Source organism: Procambarus clarkii, chromosome 52 (genome assembly GCF_040958095.1).
Source record: "Procambarus clarkii isolate CNS0578487 chromosome 52, FALCON_Pclarkii_2.0, whole genome shotgun sequence".
Classification (NCBI taxonomy): Eukaryota; Metazoa; Arthropoda; class Malacostraca; order Decapoda; family Cambaridae; genus Procambarus; species Procambarus clarkii.
In genome coordinates this window covers 18,908,055-18,925,352 of record NC_091201.1, presented here as the reverse complement: position 1 = coordinate 18,925,352, position 17,298 = coordinate 18,908,055, and the positions used below count along the sequence as shown (strand labels likewise).

The window sequence follows — 17,298 nt, the reverse complement described above, 5'->3', positions numbered from 1 at the left end:
AGGTATACTAGGTGAGTACTAGTTGAGAACTTACACACAAGATATTCTAGGTGAGACTAGGTGAGTATACACACACACACGCAACATATACTAGGTTAGTACACCCAGAAACAAGATATACTAGGTGAATACCCTAACACCAACCTCCTACAGTACACAACACCAACCTCCCACAGTACACCTCCCACAGGTAACCCCAGCACCAACCTCCCACAGTACACAACACCAACCTCCCACAGTACACATCCCACAGGTAACCCCAGCACCAACCTCCCACAGTACACAACACCAACCTCCCACAGTACACAACACCAACCTGCACAATAAGCTACCTCTCACAAGATTAGTAATAAAGAAACATTAATTTTTTGGGTAGGGTGACTGAAACTCATCCTGGGGTAAAAATGTTTATTTAAATTTATTATAGTTAAATGAATTTAGTAAATTATTCCATATATTGTATTATAAGTGAATTGACACTAAACTATAAATGATACTAATAAGGTTTTAAAAATGAAAAACAGTAAAAATCCTTCATGTAAGATATGGAAGTTGAAAAGTAAATTAACTGTAAACTAAATTATAAACTGTAGACATAATATAAAGTATTATAAGTAAAATACCTATAAACTACCAAATAATGTGTAAGGAACCATTTCTATTGTTTGTCCTTTTTTACCTGTTTCCTCAGGTATTTTAAAATTCCCATTCCGTTGTTACTACACTGTTTTCCTGGTGTAGTTCCCTGTGGTTCAAATTTTACTACTTGTACTTCTTGCTGTTTCTGAAGGATTGCTAATGGTAGCCCTTGTTGCACCGGCGGAACTTTTTGTAAATGTTCCACCTGCGGAACTTTTTGTAATTGTTGAATTTCTTGCACCTGCGGTACTTTTTGGACTTTATGCACCTGCTGCACTTGTAGCTCGTCAGGATTTTTTTCCAGGGCATTATCGCTATCACCTTCTGATCCTAATGTAAGTTTATCTGCATCAAGCTTCCTTGTGCGTGCTGGAATAAAAAATAAAAATAAAAAATAAAAAATTTTGAAATGGAAGATCCTGTGTAACAAATTTAATCAGTTACTACGATCGAGCCGCAGAAATTTTACAGGAAAGATATGGTTGGGTTGACTGCATCTATCTGGACCTAAAAGAGGCATTCAATAGAATTCCACATAAGAGTTTGTTCTGGAAACTGGAACATATTGGAGGGGTGACAGGTAAGCTTCTAACATGGATTAAAAAATTTCAAACTGATAGAAAAATGAGGGCAGTAATCAGAGGCAATGTATTGGACTGGAGAAATGTCACGAGTGGAGTACCACAGGGTTTAGTTCTGGCATTCATGGATAAATAATAAATAAATTGTTCATGATTTTTTTAGACAAAAGCTAGAATATGCAGCAGTTGTATGGTGCCCATATCTTAAGAAGTACATGTACAAACTTGAAATGATACAAAGACGTCATGGGTGTCATAGGGGCACCAGCACACTGGTTTGCTAAAGGGCCCTTAATGCTGTCGAGACCTTATGGGCCCTTGGACCCATTACGTTAAGACATAGTGCTGTATTGGGCCACACACTTTTTGCCATATACATCAACGACAGAGATGATTGAATTGAAATTATATATATATATATATATATATATATATATATATATATATATATATATATATATATATATATATATATATATATATATATACATATATATATATATATATATATATATATATATATATATACATATATATATATATATATATATATATATATATATATATATATATGTCGTACCTAATAGCCAGAACGCATTTTTTTGAAAAATTTTTCTTGATAGTTTCCTAACTAGTGTATTAAACTCGCACTGTATCTTATGAAATCCAATGCCAGAATATATGTGCCTAAACCATACAACTTTTCCATTGTAATCATTGCTATCACCTTATATCATGATTGTTATATTGAATGCATATCTTACTATATTATACCTTGAAATATTCCTCAAATTATGCTACAATTTATATGTTGATAACCCTCAAATTTTACTTTAATGTACATAGTAATCTTTGTGATACTTTCTTACAATGTACCAGCCAATTTTTTCCATTTAAGCTTTAAATTGCCTATTTAAAATTATCTGTTAGATTAAGGACCTGCCCAAAACACTATGTGTGCTAGTGGCTTTACAAGAATGTAAAAACATCAATTCTATGTACTCTCATAATCCCAGTGTGCTATCTTGTATATAAATAAATAAACAAATAGTATGTAAGTACTGTACAGCATTATTCATGTTGATTCTATACCTTATCAAGCAAGTTCAGCATAAGAAGAATACAAATGAATACAACAGATGTAGACAAACTTCAATACCTGATTTTCAATCCTTCGTAGAACCCGGCTTGCTGTATTTCGTTCTAAAGCCTTCTTGCCTTTAAGTAGAAAACGGGCTTCCTCTTCTTTCTTCATTAATTCTCTACTGTTTCGGAAGTCACACTGGCAGAACTTGCAAACATTGCTTCGGACATGCACACATTGTTTGCAGTTTGTGCATCTCCTCAAGAATTTTCCCTGAAGACCTGAAGGAAATAGTTTCTAATAAAATACTTATATTCAAATGACCTATGCTGCAAAAATTATAAGTTAAATTGTTGTTAAAATGTACTACAGTAATTAAATATATTATTTAAATTATGAAATAATCTACATTAACACTAGTGAGAGCAATGTTAAAAATTTTAGGACTGCATCTGGAAATAACTTTAATTTTGGATGTGATTAACCATGCTGTAACTCGTATAACAAAACTGAGAGGAGTTGAATGCAACAGCCTGATTGACCAGGCTGTTAATTTCAAGCGAATACTATATTATTGGAAGAAAAAAAAATTATATATATATATATATATATATATATATATATATATATATATATATATATATATATATATATATATATATATATATATATATATATATATATATATATATATATATATATATGTCGTACCTAATAGCCAGAACGCACTTCTCAGCCTACTATGCAAGGCCCGATTTGCCTAATACGCCAAGTTTTCATGAACTAATTGTTTTTCGACGACCTAACCTACCTAACCTAACCTAACCTAACTTTTTCGGCTACCTAACCTAACCTAACCTATAAAGATAGGCTAGGTTAGGTTAGGTAGGGTTGGTTAGGTTCTGTCATATATCTACGTTAATTTTAACTCCAATAAAAAAAAAATGACCTCATACATAATGAAGTGGGTAGCTTTATCATTTCATAAGAAAAAAATTAGAGAAAATATATTAATTCAGGAAAACTTGGCTCATTAGGCAAATCGGGCCTTGCATAGTAGGCTGAGAAGTGCGTTCTGGCTACTAGGTACGACATATATATATATATATATATATATATATATATATATATATATATATATATATATATATATATATATATAATCAATATTGTAACTTTTTTTGTGTAATGACGTTTTCAAATAAAGTTAGATAAATATACACACATACCAAAAGAATAAGGGTGGTAGGAGAAGAAAATATGAAAGTGTTCAGTGAGGATCCACAAGGTCTTCTCTGAGTACTCTTTATTTTCTTCTCCGAGGCTATGGGTCCCTACACTTGCACCAGAGGTGGTACCCCTCATATATATATATATATATATATATATATATATATATATATATATATATATATATATATATATATATATATATATATATATATATATATATGTCGTACCTAGTAGCCCGAACGCACTTCTCAGCCTACTATGCAAGGCCCGATTTGCCTAATAAGCCAAGTTTTTATGAATTAATTGTTTTTCGACTACCTAACCTACCTAAGCTAACCTAACCTAACTTTTTCGGCTACCTAACCTAACCTAACCTATAAATAGCCGGGGAGGATTTACTGGGTTAGGCTAACCTAACCTAACTTAACCAAACCAAACCAAGTATCTCAAGTTACAAATATCTCTGGGAATTCATATTATCTGCTGTTGTAGAATTGACAAAATGGACAGTGTCAACAAAATTATTCCCACATACTCCGTCACTATGTGATGGAGTACACATAGAATAGGGACTGAATTGTCCCTGACAGGGACAATTCTGTAACAAATGTTCTAGCATAAAACTTTGTACAGTTTAGTAATTCCTTACCATTTGATGTACTAGGTAGATCCATGTTTGGTGAAGTTTTATAGCTGGAGCTGGAAGATCCTGTCGAGATGACTTCTTCAAAGAGAATAGCTTCAACACATTGTGTCTTGAGTCTTCCAGTACTTGGCCTACAGTTACCAGATCTGATTTACAGAAACTAGTGAACTATGGAGATAAGATTGTTAATAATATACTTTTTTTGAGATTCATATGACTTGCAGCTTAAAAACCAATCTTATTTTAAAATAGTACACTAAAGTACATAGCAAATTGCGAAATTCGTAGTTTTTTAACTACTTTAAAGCTAAATTCTCAAGCTTTGAAAATAAGCACAATTTGCTATTTTAAGCGGAATCTGGCAACTCTGATTTAGCATGTAAACATTGACTTGCATTCACAATGTAGTTATTTATTTTTCAACAATTTAAAACGAGTTATGAAAATACACACATTGGTACATTATTGCAAAGGCACTATACTATATATATATATATATATATATATATATATATATATATATATATATATATATATATATATATATATATATATATATATAAATTGTTGCAAGTCGAGCAACAAATATTTTACATTGAACAACAAATGAGATTGGAAAAGCAGTATTGCCAAAATAGACCCCAGACACACCCTGTGGGTAGTAATGGACCCCCATACCGACCCTATGAGGGGTAGTGGACCCCATAATAACACTATGGGCGATAGTGGACACTATACAAACACTATGGGCGGTAGTTGACTTCATAGAGACCCTGTGGGCGGTAAGGGACCCCCTATCGACCCTGTGGGCGGCAGTGGACCCCCTATCGATCCTGTGGGCGGCAGTGGACCCCCTACCGACCCTGTGGGCGGCAGTGGACCCCTACCGAACGTGTGGGCGGCAGTGGACCCCCTACCGACCCTGTGGGCGGCAGTGGACCCCCTATCGATCCTGTGGGCGGTAGTGGACCCCCCCCCATATCGACCCTGTGGGCGGCAGTGGACCCCCTATCGATCCTGTGGGCGGCAGTGGACCCCCTACCGACCCAGTGGGTGGCAGTGGACCCCCTGCCGACCCTGTGGGCGGTAGTGGACCCCTACCGACCCTGTGGACGGTAGTTGACTTCATAGCGACCCTGTGGGCGGTAGTGGACCCCATACCGACCCTGTGGGTGGCGGTGGACCCCATACCGACTCTGTGGGCGGCAGTGAACCCTATATACTAATCCTGTGGGCGATACTGTACCCTATAGTCATCCTGTGGGGGCAATGGATGCCATACATATCCAGTGGGTGTTATTGTACCCCATACTTATTCTGTGGGTGGTTGGAGCCCCATACCCATCCTGTGGGTTATAGTGGACCCCATACTCATCCTGTGGGTGGTATTGGACCCCATACCTATCCTGTGGGTGGTTGTGAGCCCATACCCATCCTGTCGGTGGTAGTGGACGCAATACACATCCAGTGGATGGTATTGGATCCCATACCCTTCCTGTGGGTGGAAGTGATCCCCATACCATTCCTGTGGGTGGATGTGACCCCCATACTCATCCTGCGGGTGTTATTGGACCCCTTACCCACCTAACAGGTGGTAGTGGACCCTATACTAATCCTATAGTTTCCAATAATCCACACCATACCATCCTGTTTGCAGTAGTTTACCCTATATACATTCCAACATAACATCGTTTTCTGTTAGCGTTCCTACAAAACATTCTTTAAAGATTTCTAAAGCACAAACTATGGTATATAATATTGATTGGTGAAGCACTTATTCTATGTAATAATTTATTGTGCTTATTATAATTTACTAAGAACAACTAATATTTCTCAAAACAAAACTACGAGCCTTCAATAGGATGTAGCTGATCTGTAATATTATAAGAGCATGGACAATAGTAGGTGAATTTCACAACCCATGTGGGACCTGAAAACTACAATTTTCGTTATAATTGAACCAATCACGACTATTCAGCTATCTACGTTGATGGACGAGTACTGTGAGACGTAAATTGGTACGTGAGGAAGAGTTTGAGCCTTGGTAAAAAAGTTAACTGGGAATATATCACATATGTACTAAATCACATTCCACATATTGACTTTAAGCACTAGTCATATATGTACTGTCTTGTGTGAGAACGGGTTGAAAATGCTATGCCCAAGATTACTATCCGAGTGCCGGCGGTGGGGTGGTTCAAATAGCCTCGGCTATCACCTCATTATGTCCGGTCGTGATGGTCAAGTGGATTAAGGCGTCTTGTACATACCAGTTGCGTTGCTTCTGGGAGTATGGGTTCGAGTCACTTCTGGGGTGTGAGTTTTCAGTTGCATATTGTCCTGGGGACCATTCAGGCTTGTTCGCATTTGTGTTCCTCACGTGTGCCCCAAAGAATGAGGTGATTTGGTAAAATGCTATGCCCAAGATTACTATCCAAGTGCCGGCGGTGGGGTGGTTCAAATAGCCTCGGCTATCACCTCATTATGTCCGGTCGTGATGGTCAAGTGGATTAAAGCGTCTTGTACATACCAGTTGCGTTGCTTCTGGGAGTATGGGTTCGAGTCACTTCTGGGGTGTGAGTTTTCAGTTGCATATTGTCCTGGGGACCATTCAGGCTTGTTCGCATTTGTGTTCCTCACGTGTGCCCCAAAGAATGAGGTGATTTGGTAAAATGCTATGCCCAAGATTACTATCCGAGTGCCGGCGGTGGGGTGGTTCAAATAGCCTCGGCTATCACCTCATTATGTCCGGTCGTGATGGTCAAGTGGATTAAGGCGTCTTGTACATACCAGTTGCGTTGCTTCTGGGAGTATGGGTTCGAGTCACTTCTGGGGTGTGAGTTTTCAGTTGCATATTGTCCTGGGGACCATTCAGGCTTGTTCGCATTTGTGTTCCTCACGTGTGCCCCAAAGAATGAGGTGATTTGGTAAAATGCTATGCCCAAGATTACTATCCGAGTGCCGGCGGTGGGGTGGTTCAAATAGCCTCGGCTATCACCTCATTATGTCCGGTCGTGATGGTCAAGTGGATTAAGGCGTCTTGTACATACCAGTTGCGTTGCTTCTGGGAGTATGGGTTCGAGTCACTTCTGTGGTGTGAGTTTTCAGTTGCATATTGTCCTGGGGACCATTCAGGCTTGTTCGCATTTGTGTTCCTCACGTGTGCCCCAAAGAATGAGGTGATTTGGTAAAATGCTATGCCCAAGATTACTATCCGAGTGCCGGCGATGGGGTGGTTCAAATAGCCTCGGCTATCACCTCATTATGTCTGGTCGTGATGGTCAAGTGGATTAAGGCGTCTTGTACATACCAGTTGCGTTGCTTCTGGGAGTATGGGTTCGAGTCACTTCTGGGGTGTGAGTTTTCAGTTGCATATTGTCCTGGGGACCATTCAGGCTTGTTCGCATTTGTGTTCCTCACGTGTGCCCCAAAGAATGAGGTGATTTGGTAAAATGCTATGCCCAAGATTACTATCCGAGTGCCGGCGGTGGGGTGGTTCAAATAGCCTCGGCTATCACCTCATTATGTCCGGTCGTGATGGTCAAGTGGATTAAGGCGTCTTGTACATACCAGTTGCGTTGCTTCTGGGAGTATGGGTTCGAGTCACTTCTGGGGTGTGAGTTTTCAGTTGCATATTGTCCTGGGGACCATTCAGGCTTGTTCGCATTTGTGTTCCTCACGTGTGCCCCAAAGAATGAGGTGATTTGGTAAAATGCTATGCCCAAGATTACTATCCGAGTGCCGGCGGTGGGGTGGTTCAAATAGCCTCGGCTATCACCTCATTATGTCCGGTCGTGATGGTCAAGTGGATTAAGGCGTCTTGTACATACCAGTTGCGTTGCTTCTGGGAGTATGGGTTCGAGTCACTTCTGGGGTGTGAGTTTTCAGTTGCATATTGTCCTGGGGACCATTCAGGCTTGTTCGCATTTGTGTTCCTCACGTGTGCCCCAAAGAATGAGGTGATTTGGTAAAATGCTATGCCCAAGATTACTATCCAAGTGCCGGCGGTGGGGTGGTTCAAATAGCCTCGGCTATCACCTCATTATGTCCGGTCGTGATGGTCAAGTGGATTAAAGCGTCTTGTACATACCAGTTGCGTTGCTTCTGGGAGTATGGGTTCGAGTCACTTCTGGGGTGTGAGTTTTCAGTTGCATATTGTCCTGGGGACCATTCAGGCTTGTTCGCATTTGTGTTCCTCACGTGTGCCCCAAAGAATGAGGTGATTTGGTAAAATGCTATGCCCAAGATTACTATCCGAGTGCCGGCGGTGGGGTGGTTCAAATAGCCTCGGCTATCACCTCATTATGTCCGGTCGTGATGGTCAAGTGGATTAAGGCGTCTTGTACATACCAGTTGCGTTGCTTCTGGGAGTATGGGTTCGAGTCACTTCTGGGGTGTGAGTTTTCAGTTGCATATTGTCCTGGGGACCATTCAGGCTTGTTCGCATTTGTGTTCCTCACGTGTGCCCCAAAGAATGAGGTGATTTGGTAAAATGCTATGCCCAAGATTACTATCCGAGTGCCGGCGGTGGGGTGGTTCAAATAGCCTCGGCTATCACCTCATTATGTCCGGTCGTGATGGTCAAGTGGATTAAGGCGTCTTGTACATACCAGTTGCGTTGCTTCTGGGAGTATGGGTTCGAGTCACTTCTGTGGTGTGAGTTTTCAGTTGCATATTGTCCTGGGGACCATTCAGGCTTGTTCGCATTTGTGTTCCTCACGTGTGCCCCAAAGAATGAGGTGATTTGGTAAAATGCTATGCCCAAGATTACTATCCGAGTGCCGGCGATGGGGTGGTTCAAATAGCCTCGGCTATCACCTCATTATGTCTGGTCGTGATGGTCAAGTGGATTAAGGCGTCTTGTACATACCAGTTGCGTTGCTTCTGGGAGTATGGGTTCGAGTCACTTCTGGGGTGTGAGTTTTCAGTTGCATATTGTCCTGGGGACCATTCAGGCTTGTTCGCATTTGTGTTCCTCACGTGTGCCCCAAAGAATGAGGTGATTTGGTAAAATGCTATGCCCAAGATTACTATCCGAGTGCCGGCGGTGGGGTGGTTCAAATAGCCTCGGCTATCACCTCATTATGTCCGGTCGTGATGGTCAAGTGGATTAAGGCGTCTTGTACATACCAGTTGCGTTGCTTCTGGGAGTATGGGTTCGAGTCACTTCTGGGGTGTGAGTTTTCAGTTGCATATTGTCCTGGGGACCATTCAGGCTTGTTCGCATTTGTGTTCCTCACGTGTGCCCCAAAGAATGAGGTGATTTGGTAAAATGCTATGCCCAAGATTACTATCCGAGTGCCGGCGGTGGGGTGGTTCAAATAGCCTCGGCTATCACCTCATTATGTCCGGTCGTGATGGTCAAGTGGATTAAGGCGTCTTGTACATACCAGTTGCGTTGCTTCTGGGAGTATGGGTTCGAGTCACTTCTGGGGTGTGAGTTTTCAGTTGCATATTGTCCTGGGGACCATTCAGGCTTGTTCGCATTTGTATTCCTCACGTGTGCCCCAAAGAATGAGGTGATTTGGTAAAATGCTATGCCCAAGATTACTATCCGAGTGCCGGCGGTGGGGTGGTTTAAATAGCCTCGGCTATCACCTCATTATGTCCGGTCGTGATGGTCAAGTGGATTAAGGCGTCTTGTTCATACCAGTTGCGTTGCTTCTGGGAGTATGGGTTCGAGTCACTTCTGGGGTGTGAGTTTTCAGTTGCATATTGTCCTGGGGACCATTCAGGCTTGTTCGCATTTGTGTTCCTCACGTGTGCCCCAAAGACTGAGGTGATTTGGTAAAATGCTATGCCCAAGATTACTATCCGAGTGCCGGCGGTGGGGTGGTTCAAATAGCCTCGGCTATCACCTCATTATGTCCGGTCGTGATGGTCAAGTGGATTAAGGCGTCTTGTACATACCAGTTGCATTGCTTCTGGGAGTATGGGTTCGAGTCACTTCTGGGGTGTGAGTTTTCAGTTGCATATTGTCCTGGGGACCATTCAGGCTTGTTCGCATTTGTGTTCCTCACGTGTGCCCCAAAGAATTAGGTGATTTGGTAAAATGCTATGCCCAAGATTACTATCTGAGTGCCGGCGGTGGGGTGGTTCAAATAGCCTCGGCTATCACCTCATTATGTCCGGTCGTGATGGTCAAGTGGATTAAGGCGTCTTGTACATACCAGTTGCGTTGCTTCTGGGAGTATGGGTTCGAATCACTTCTGGGGTGTGAGTTTTCAGTTGCATATTGTCCTGGGGACCATTCAGGCTTGTTCGTGTTTGTGTTCCTCACGTGTGCCCCAAAGAATGAGGTGATTTGGTAAAATGCTATGCCCAAGATTACTATTGGAGTGCCGGCGGTGGGGTGGTTCAAATAGCCTCGGCTGTCACCTCATTATGTCCGGTCGTGATGGTCAAGTGGATTAAGGCGTCTTGTACATACCAGTTGCGTTGCTTCTGGGAGTATGGGTTCGAGTCACTTCTGGGGTGTGAGTTTTCAGTTGCATATTGTCCTGGGGACCATTCAGGCTTGTTCGCATATATATATATATATATATATATATATATATGTTCGCATATATATATATATATATATATATATATATATATATATATATATATATATATACATATATATAAAAAATTGCAGTCTCCGTGGTGAAGTGGTAAGACACTCGCCTGGCGTTCCGCGAGCGCTATGTCATGGGTTCGTATCCTGACCGGGGAGGATTTACTGGGCGCAATTCCTTAACTGTAGCCTCTGTTTAACGCAACAGTAAAATGTGTACTTGGATGAAAAAACGATTCTTCGCGGCAGGGGATCGTATTCCAGGGAACATAGGATTAAGGACTTGCCCGAAACGCTACGCATACTAGTGGCTGTACAAGAATGTAACAACTCTTGTATATATCTCAAAAAAAAAAAAAAAAAAAAAAAATATATATATATATATATATATATATATATATATATATATATATATATATACACATAAACATACATATTCAATCACCTACACAAATACACACTTCAATAATCTTTTGTATCACAAGTGATTCAGCAAGAGGCTCAATACAGTCACTATACAAGGCACTTTACATATATGGTGAATCACACAGTTACTAGTTTTGCTCCACACCCACTAAACTTGGTGGCATCTTTACAGTCATGTGCTCCACACCCACCCAACTGGGCGGCAGCTTTACAGTCATGTGCTCCACACCCACCCAACTGGGCGGCAGCTTTACAGTCATGTGCTCCACACCCACCCAACTGGGCGGCAGCTTTACAGTCATGTGCTCCACACCTACCTAACTGGGCGGCAGCTTTACAGTCATGTGCTCCACACCCACCCAACTGGGCGGCAGCTTTACAGTCATGTGCTCCACACCCACCCAACTGGGGGGCATCTTTACAGTCATGTGCTCCACACCCACCCAACTGGGGGGCATCTTTACAGTCATGTGCTCCACACCCACCCAACTGGGCGGCATCTTTACAGTCATGTGCTCCAAACCCACCCAAATGGGCAGCAGCTTTACAGTCATGTGCTCACACCCACCCAACTGGGCGGCAGCTTTAGAGTCATGTGCATGTATTACCTACAGTAAGCAAATTTTGGATACTTCGCTAAGATTTCGGGCGCCACATCATTATGAATGAAGTACTTACAAATTTCTTGTACACCATTGATGGTGTTACCTCTGAATTCCGCGATTTTTTCACATGCCATTATATAATGACGTTAAGTTATTTATTTATTTATTTATTTATTTATTTATTTATTTATATATATATATATATATATATATATATATATATATATATATATATATATATATGTCGTACCTAGTAGCCAGAACTCACTTCTCAGCCTACTATTCAAGGCCCGATTTGCCTAATAAGCCAAGTTTTCCTGAATTAATATATTTACTATAATTTTTTTCTTATGAAATGATAAAGCAACCCTTTTCTCTATGTATGAGGTCAATTTTTTTTTATTGGAGTTAAAATTAACGTAGATATATGACCGAACCTAACCAACCCTACCTAACCTAACCTAACCTATATTTATAGGTAAGGTTAGGTTAGGTAGCCAAAAAAAGCTAGGTTAGGTTAGGTTAGGTAGGTTAGGTAGACGAAAAAACATTAATTCATGAAAATTTGGCTTATTAGGCAAATCGGGCCTTGAATAGTAGGCTGAGAAGTGCGTTCTGGCTATTAGGTACGACATATATATATATATATATATATATATATACAAGAAGGTACATTGGGATTGTGAGGATACATAGCATAGTAATATCATTCTTGTAAAGCCACTAGTACGCGCAGCGTTTCGGTATGCGAATAGTTCTGCTGACAGAGTTTACATTTAGTCAGATCTACATCAACAGATGTTACAAACTCCCAGAGGTACTTGTAGCCGAGCCTAAACCTAGCAGTAGTAACATCTAGAAGTCTGCTAACCTTATTGGATGACCCATAGACGTGCGGTACTTCCTGCATAATAGAATGATGATAGATGGAGTAACTGGTGTGAATTTCACTTTGCCTTAATTCTCCGAAGTTCAGGAATATTACTGCCCTCAGGCTGCTCATGGGCAGTCCAAGTTGGTAATCAATTCCCTCTTTACGAGCAAAAGTCTTGGCCAACTCATCAGTTCTATCATGTATTCGGAGACCAATATGGGAAGGAATCCACAGAAGACAGACCCTGACTCCATCATTGATTAGTTCATTATATCTGTGTCTAGCTTCAGAGATAAGCACGTCACAGTTATGCCTTGGGGAGCTGAGGGCAGTCAAGGATGACAAGGAGTCACAATTAGCGTGTCAACTTTGGATTCATATACGCGCTCGAGTGCAAGGATTATGGCAACCAATTCTATTTGAAGAGTGGAGGCCCAGTTACTTAGTCGTGCTCCACACTCATGGGAGAAGGAACCATCTCTCCCTGTCACAACAACTGCACTTCCAGCTGCACCATGGGACTGATGCAAGGATCCATCAGTGTAAATAATCTGGGAAAGGGAGCGCTCTCTGACTAAAGCATCAATTTGGCTTAAGGCATTGTACTTTGCTTCTAGTCGAAGCAAGGCTTGTTCTTTAATCAGTTTCTTGGGTGGGAAAGGGGGGGAGGGACAGTAATATGGAAAGGAGTGATCTCCCATGGGGCAGGAAAGTGTTGTTGTCTCTCTTGGTAGAGGTGATGAATATTATACATTCTGAGCATAATGACAGTTTTGGTAATCCATTTGGAGGGATGCTGACCTTCAAGGAAGAAGGCTTCGAGGGCTTCAGTGCAGGGGTTAGGGTGGGTTAGCCTAAGCATCTTGATACCAATCAAAGCATTAATTTCAATAATACGATCACTTACATATGAAATATTCAGTTCCTTCCTCATGTTTAGTAATTTAGTTGTACGGGGGCATCCGGGGATAATCCTCATGGCTTCGTTTTGCATCTTTTCCAGCCCTCCAAGCATTCTCTCAGGCACTAGAGCAAGCATGGGTGCAGCATAATCAATCAGTGACCTAATATATGATAGATACATCATTTTGCCAATTCTCACATTTGCCCCATAGCTTGGAAGATAGCCTGCCACAGCCTTGAGAGCACGGAGCCTCTCTCTACATTGGCGACCCAGTCTGGGTACAACTTTGTGGTACAGTAGAACCTCAAGACCAAGGTATTTGTATCTGGTTACATAGTCGAGCAGAGAGCCATCATCCAACTGCATTTTGCGAACGGCCCCACCCCGTCTGGGTGGGCGTCGGTTCAGGATCTTTGTTTTCTCTACTGAGATGACTTAGCTTAGTTCCTCACATGTGTGCAATACAGAGTTCAGAACATTTTGGGTGTTGGTATAAGTAGTAGAAAAGGCCCCAAGTAGGGGCCGTTTTGCTTTTTTCGATGGCCACGACTTGGCGCACCCGTTTTTAGTTACCCCAGTGAGATTTGACGGTCCCAACTTGGCGCACCCGTTTTTAGTTACCCCTTGTGAGATTTGACGGCCCCAACTTGGCGCACCCGTTTTTAGTTACCCCTTGTGAGATTTGACGGCCCCAACTTGGCGCACCCGTTTTTAGTTACCCCAGTGACCCTTGCACAGACATCGCTAATGGTCAATGACGTCACCAGCAAGCCGCACAGCGTTCTTGCACAGGCACGTTCAAGGGGATTAAAAAGCCGGTCTATGAGTCGTGTGTTTTGCGTTACAACAGTGACCCTGAAACCTAATGGAAAATACCATCATCCCTAGTCTATTTTAAATTTCATATTTACTTCCAACCATCACCCATTACATGTATTAAAGGGGGAGCAACACAGAGCATGAACTACCATGTATCTCAGCGTTCATCCCTGTAACTGAATCAGTATTTACCCAGGTCTTTTTTCCTAAATGTAAAACTTATCCAATTCATTCCTGTTCTGTTTCATGTTGATACGTTTAATAGGTTATTAATATCCCCCTTTACTATGACCATTCAGTCACACATCTATCATATCACCCCTATTTCTTCTTTGTCTTTCTAGAGAATGTAATTTAAGCTTTGACAATCTTCCTTGAAGGATCGTTTATTTCTCAAAGGGCAAAAATAAAAATGGAAACCATCAGTCATATATATGAAAAAACAGAGCCCTGGGCATTGGCAATTTCAATGCAAGTTCAGTAGTAATCCAATATTGTCCCTAACCGTATACACGTCTCACATTCGCTCAAAACATACATCCCACACCTTACTGAAGCATATAACAAATCAAAAATACTCATTCAGTAAAAGCAAGCCACTCATGTTTTGAACTAAGGCCTTCTGCAGTTACCTTCTTTTCTGACGTCATCATCCCTAATGCGGTGCGAGGCGCCAATGCGCTAAATGCGGATCCCAGGAGGTTCACACATAAGTGTGAACTCTTAATCAGGCTTAATACCTCAACTGTATTCTGTAACATCATAGGCGATATTCAGCTACATTGGCTCATATTTTCGCGCATTGCTCATATTTTCTGTTATTCATAAACCCGATCAAACCATCCTAACCTAACTTATTATATACCAAACAAATACAGACCAGTTGTTGTTGTTGTTTAGTGACATCACGAAAAGCGACCTCAGGTATAGGGATAAGGTATTGCTGGCCATTAGCATATAAGTGTCAAGGTATCACAGCACCTGACTGGTCAACTATGTATGACGTCACTAGATGGCCAATGCGACCTTTAGCGTCCTACTGGCATGTGAATTTGATGTTATTATTAAAAAATGGCTAGACTAACCATCCCCACCTAACCTAATCAGAGGTTTAAGAATATACATTGTATAGGATTTTTATTATTTTATTGGTAATAAAAGTTTACATTCTAGTCTTAACAGTAAAATTGTAATGGGGAACAAGCATGATATTTAAGATGTTGGTCATAGCAATCCTAGATCCTAGTAATTTTTTGTGAGGGAGACCAGTTCCTCTGCCACATCAAATCTGGAACAATGAATAAATACCATATGAGCAACACAGAATAATAATAATAATAAATCAGTAATAATATGAAAGACAATATATAGCAAACGTCTAGAAGCACATACTTACTGCTCAGTAATATGAGGAGTCATCACACAGCGATAGACATTTATCCTGTCCGTCAATGCAAAATGTCTTTTTGCAGTTTGGCATTGCAAAATTAGAATATGCAAATTGAATTATCTTCCTATCGTTCATATTATATTCCCCATATTCAAATAAAGATTCAAATTTATGTAGTGCAGCTCTCAAGTTCAGGCGACATAATTGATAGACGAAAAACATGGCCTAGGCTCCACAATAATAAGAGTCCATGCTCTGTATGCATTGTGTGAACATGTAAACTCTATAATCTTCAAAATAAGAGAGGAATTCTTGTAAATAACGTGAATGGAATTCCATCTTCACCCCCAAAACTGTCTAACAGGGCGATAATGGCTCCTGAAGGTTCTTCTTCTTCTTCTTGAGAATAGGTACAGTTTGCATGAAGGGTTTACCCTCCCGATGACTGCACCAGAACAAATGTAGGGAGATGCGTTGACGTTAAGGAGGAGAAGCAAGTCAAAAATGTTAGATGTGACGGGTCGTAGAGAGAGGAGTGGCGACGAAAACAGAGGGGGGACGTTAGAGGGAGACTCCCCGCACTGTAGGGCGGGGCGACAAAGTCACAGCGGCAGCTGATCAGACGTGAACTAATACTTTTCTGGGAACTTGTATATCGGAAAGCGCAAGCAGTACGCCTCCTAAATCACCCACGTGTCATCGGGCACCTGGCCACCAGGCGGTGGCCTCGGCTGAGACATCTTATTCGGCACCCTATACACAAACTCCTTCACCTGCGACACCCAGACAGTGGACGAGCACCACGGGACTGGAAGCACCCGGGCATCCCGATAAGGGCCCAACACCAGACCCCCACAGGGCACCAGGGCACGACCCCAGCAGCTGGGGCTTCATTGCCCCAGACCGGGGCAATGAAGGAGGGGGAACCGCAGGGGACGCAGGCACGGCATCGACCCACCCACAGGGCACAGGAGCCGAGACCCCGCGGCGCACATCTTTCCGCAACATTACGACGAGGTCCCGATCATCAGGGACAACCCCCCACAGCGGAGATCCAACAGCAGGAGACGCAGGAGGAGAGGCACAAGTAGTAACTTCGGAGACCCTTACAGCACCATCATCCACGGCAGGGGACGCCAGAGTATCATACTCCCCCACCTCCTCCCAAGGCACACCACGAAGGGGAGACACACTCCGAGCCCGCCGCGAACGCTTCGAGACAGGCCGCACCACACCACGCCCAGCAGGTCCCGCCGCAGGCACAGCCACCATCGTCATATCCACACAGACCACACCCGCACCATCCGAAGAGTCCACAGAGGCCACATCACCCACACTGTCTACATCGTCCAGGGAAACAGCCTCAGAGCACCGACGCGCACGCTTCTGCAAAGGGATGGAAAGAGCAGAACTACAGTCGTCAACACACACAGGCACGGCAGGCACCTCACCATGCCGAATCACCCCCTCCAAAACAGCAGAACCCGCGTCCCCAGGAGCCGGTATCACATCCACAGGCGGGGGCGGGACATGGACCTCTA

The 17,298-nt window shown here is 42.2% G+C and overlaps 1 protein-coding gene across 1 annotated transcript; it reads right to left on the bottom strand.

Annotated features, from left to right (window-relative positions):
* Positions 1 to 421: 421 nt before the first annotated feature.
* Positions 422 to 17,029, bottom strand: LOC138352152 (uncharacterized). The gene is made up of 4 exons (XM_069304414.1): positions 16,716 to 17,029; positions 4,187 to 4,314; positions 2,380 to 2,585; positions 422 to 1,008 (listed from the first exon to the last, which is right to left on the bottom strand). The coding sequence occupies exons 1-4, from the start codon at positions 17,027 to 17,029 to the stop codon at positions 970 to 972; spliced, it is 687 nt and encodes a 228-aa protein (XP_069160515.1). The 3' UTR covers positions 422 to 969.
* Between the last annotated feature and the right edge of the window lie 269 nt (positions 17,030 to 17,298).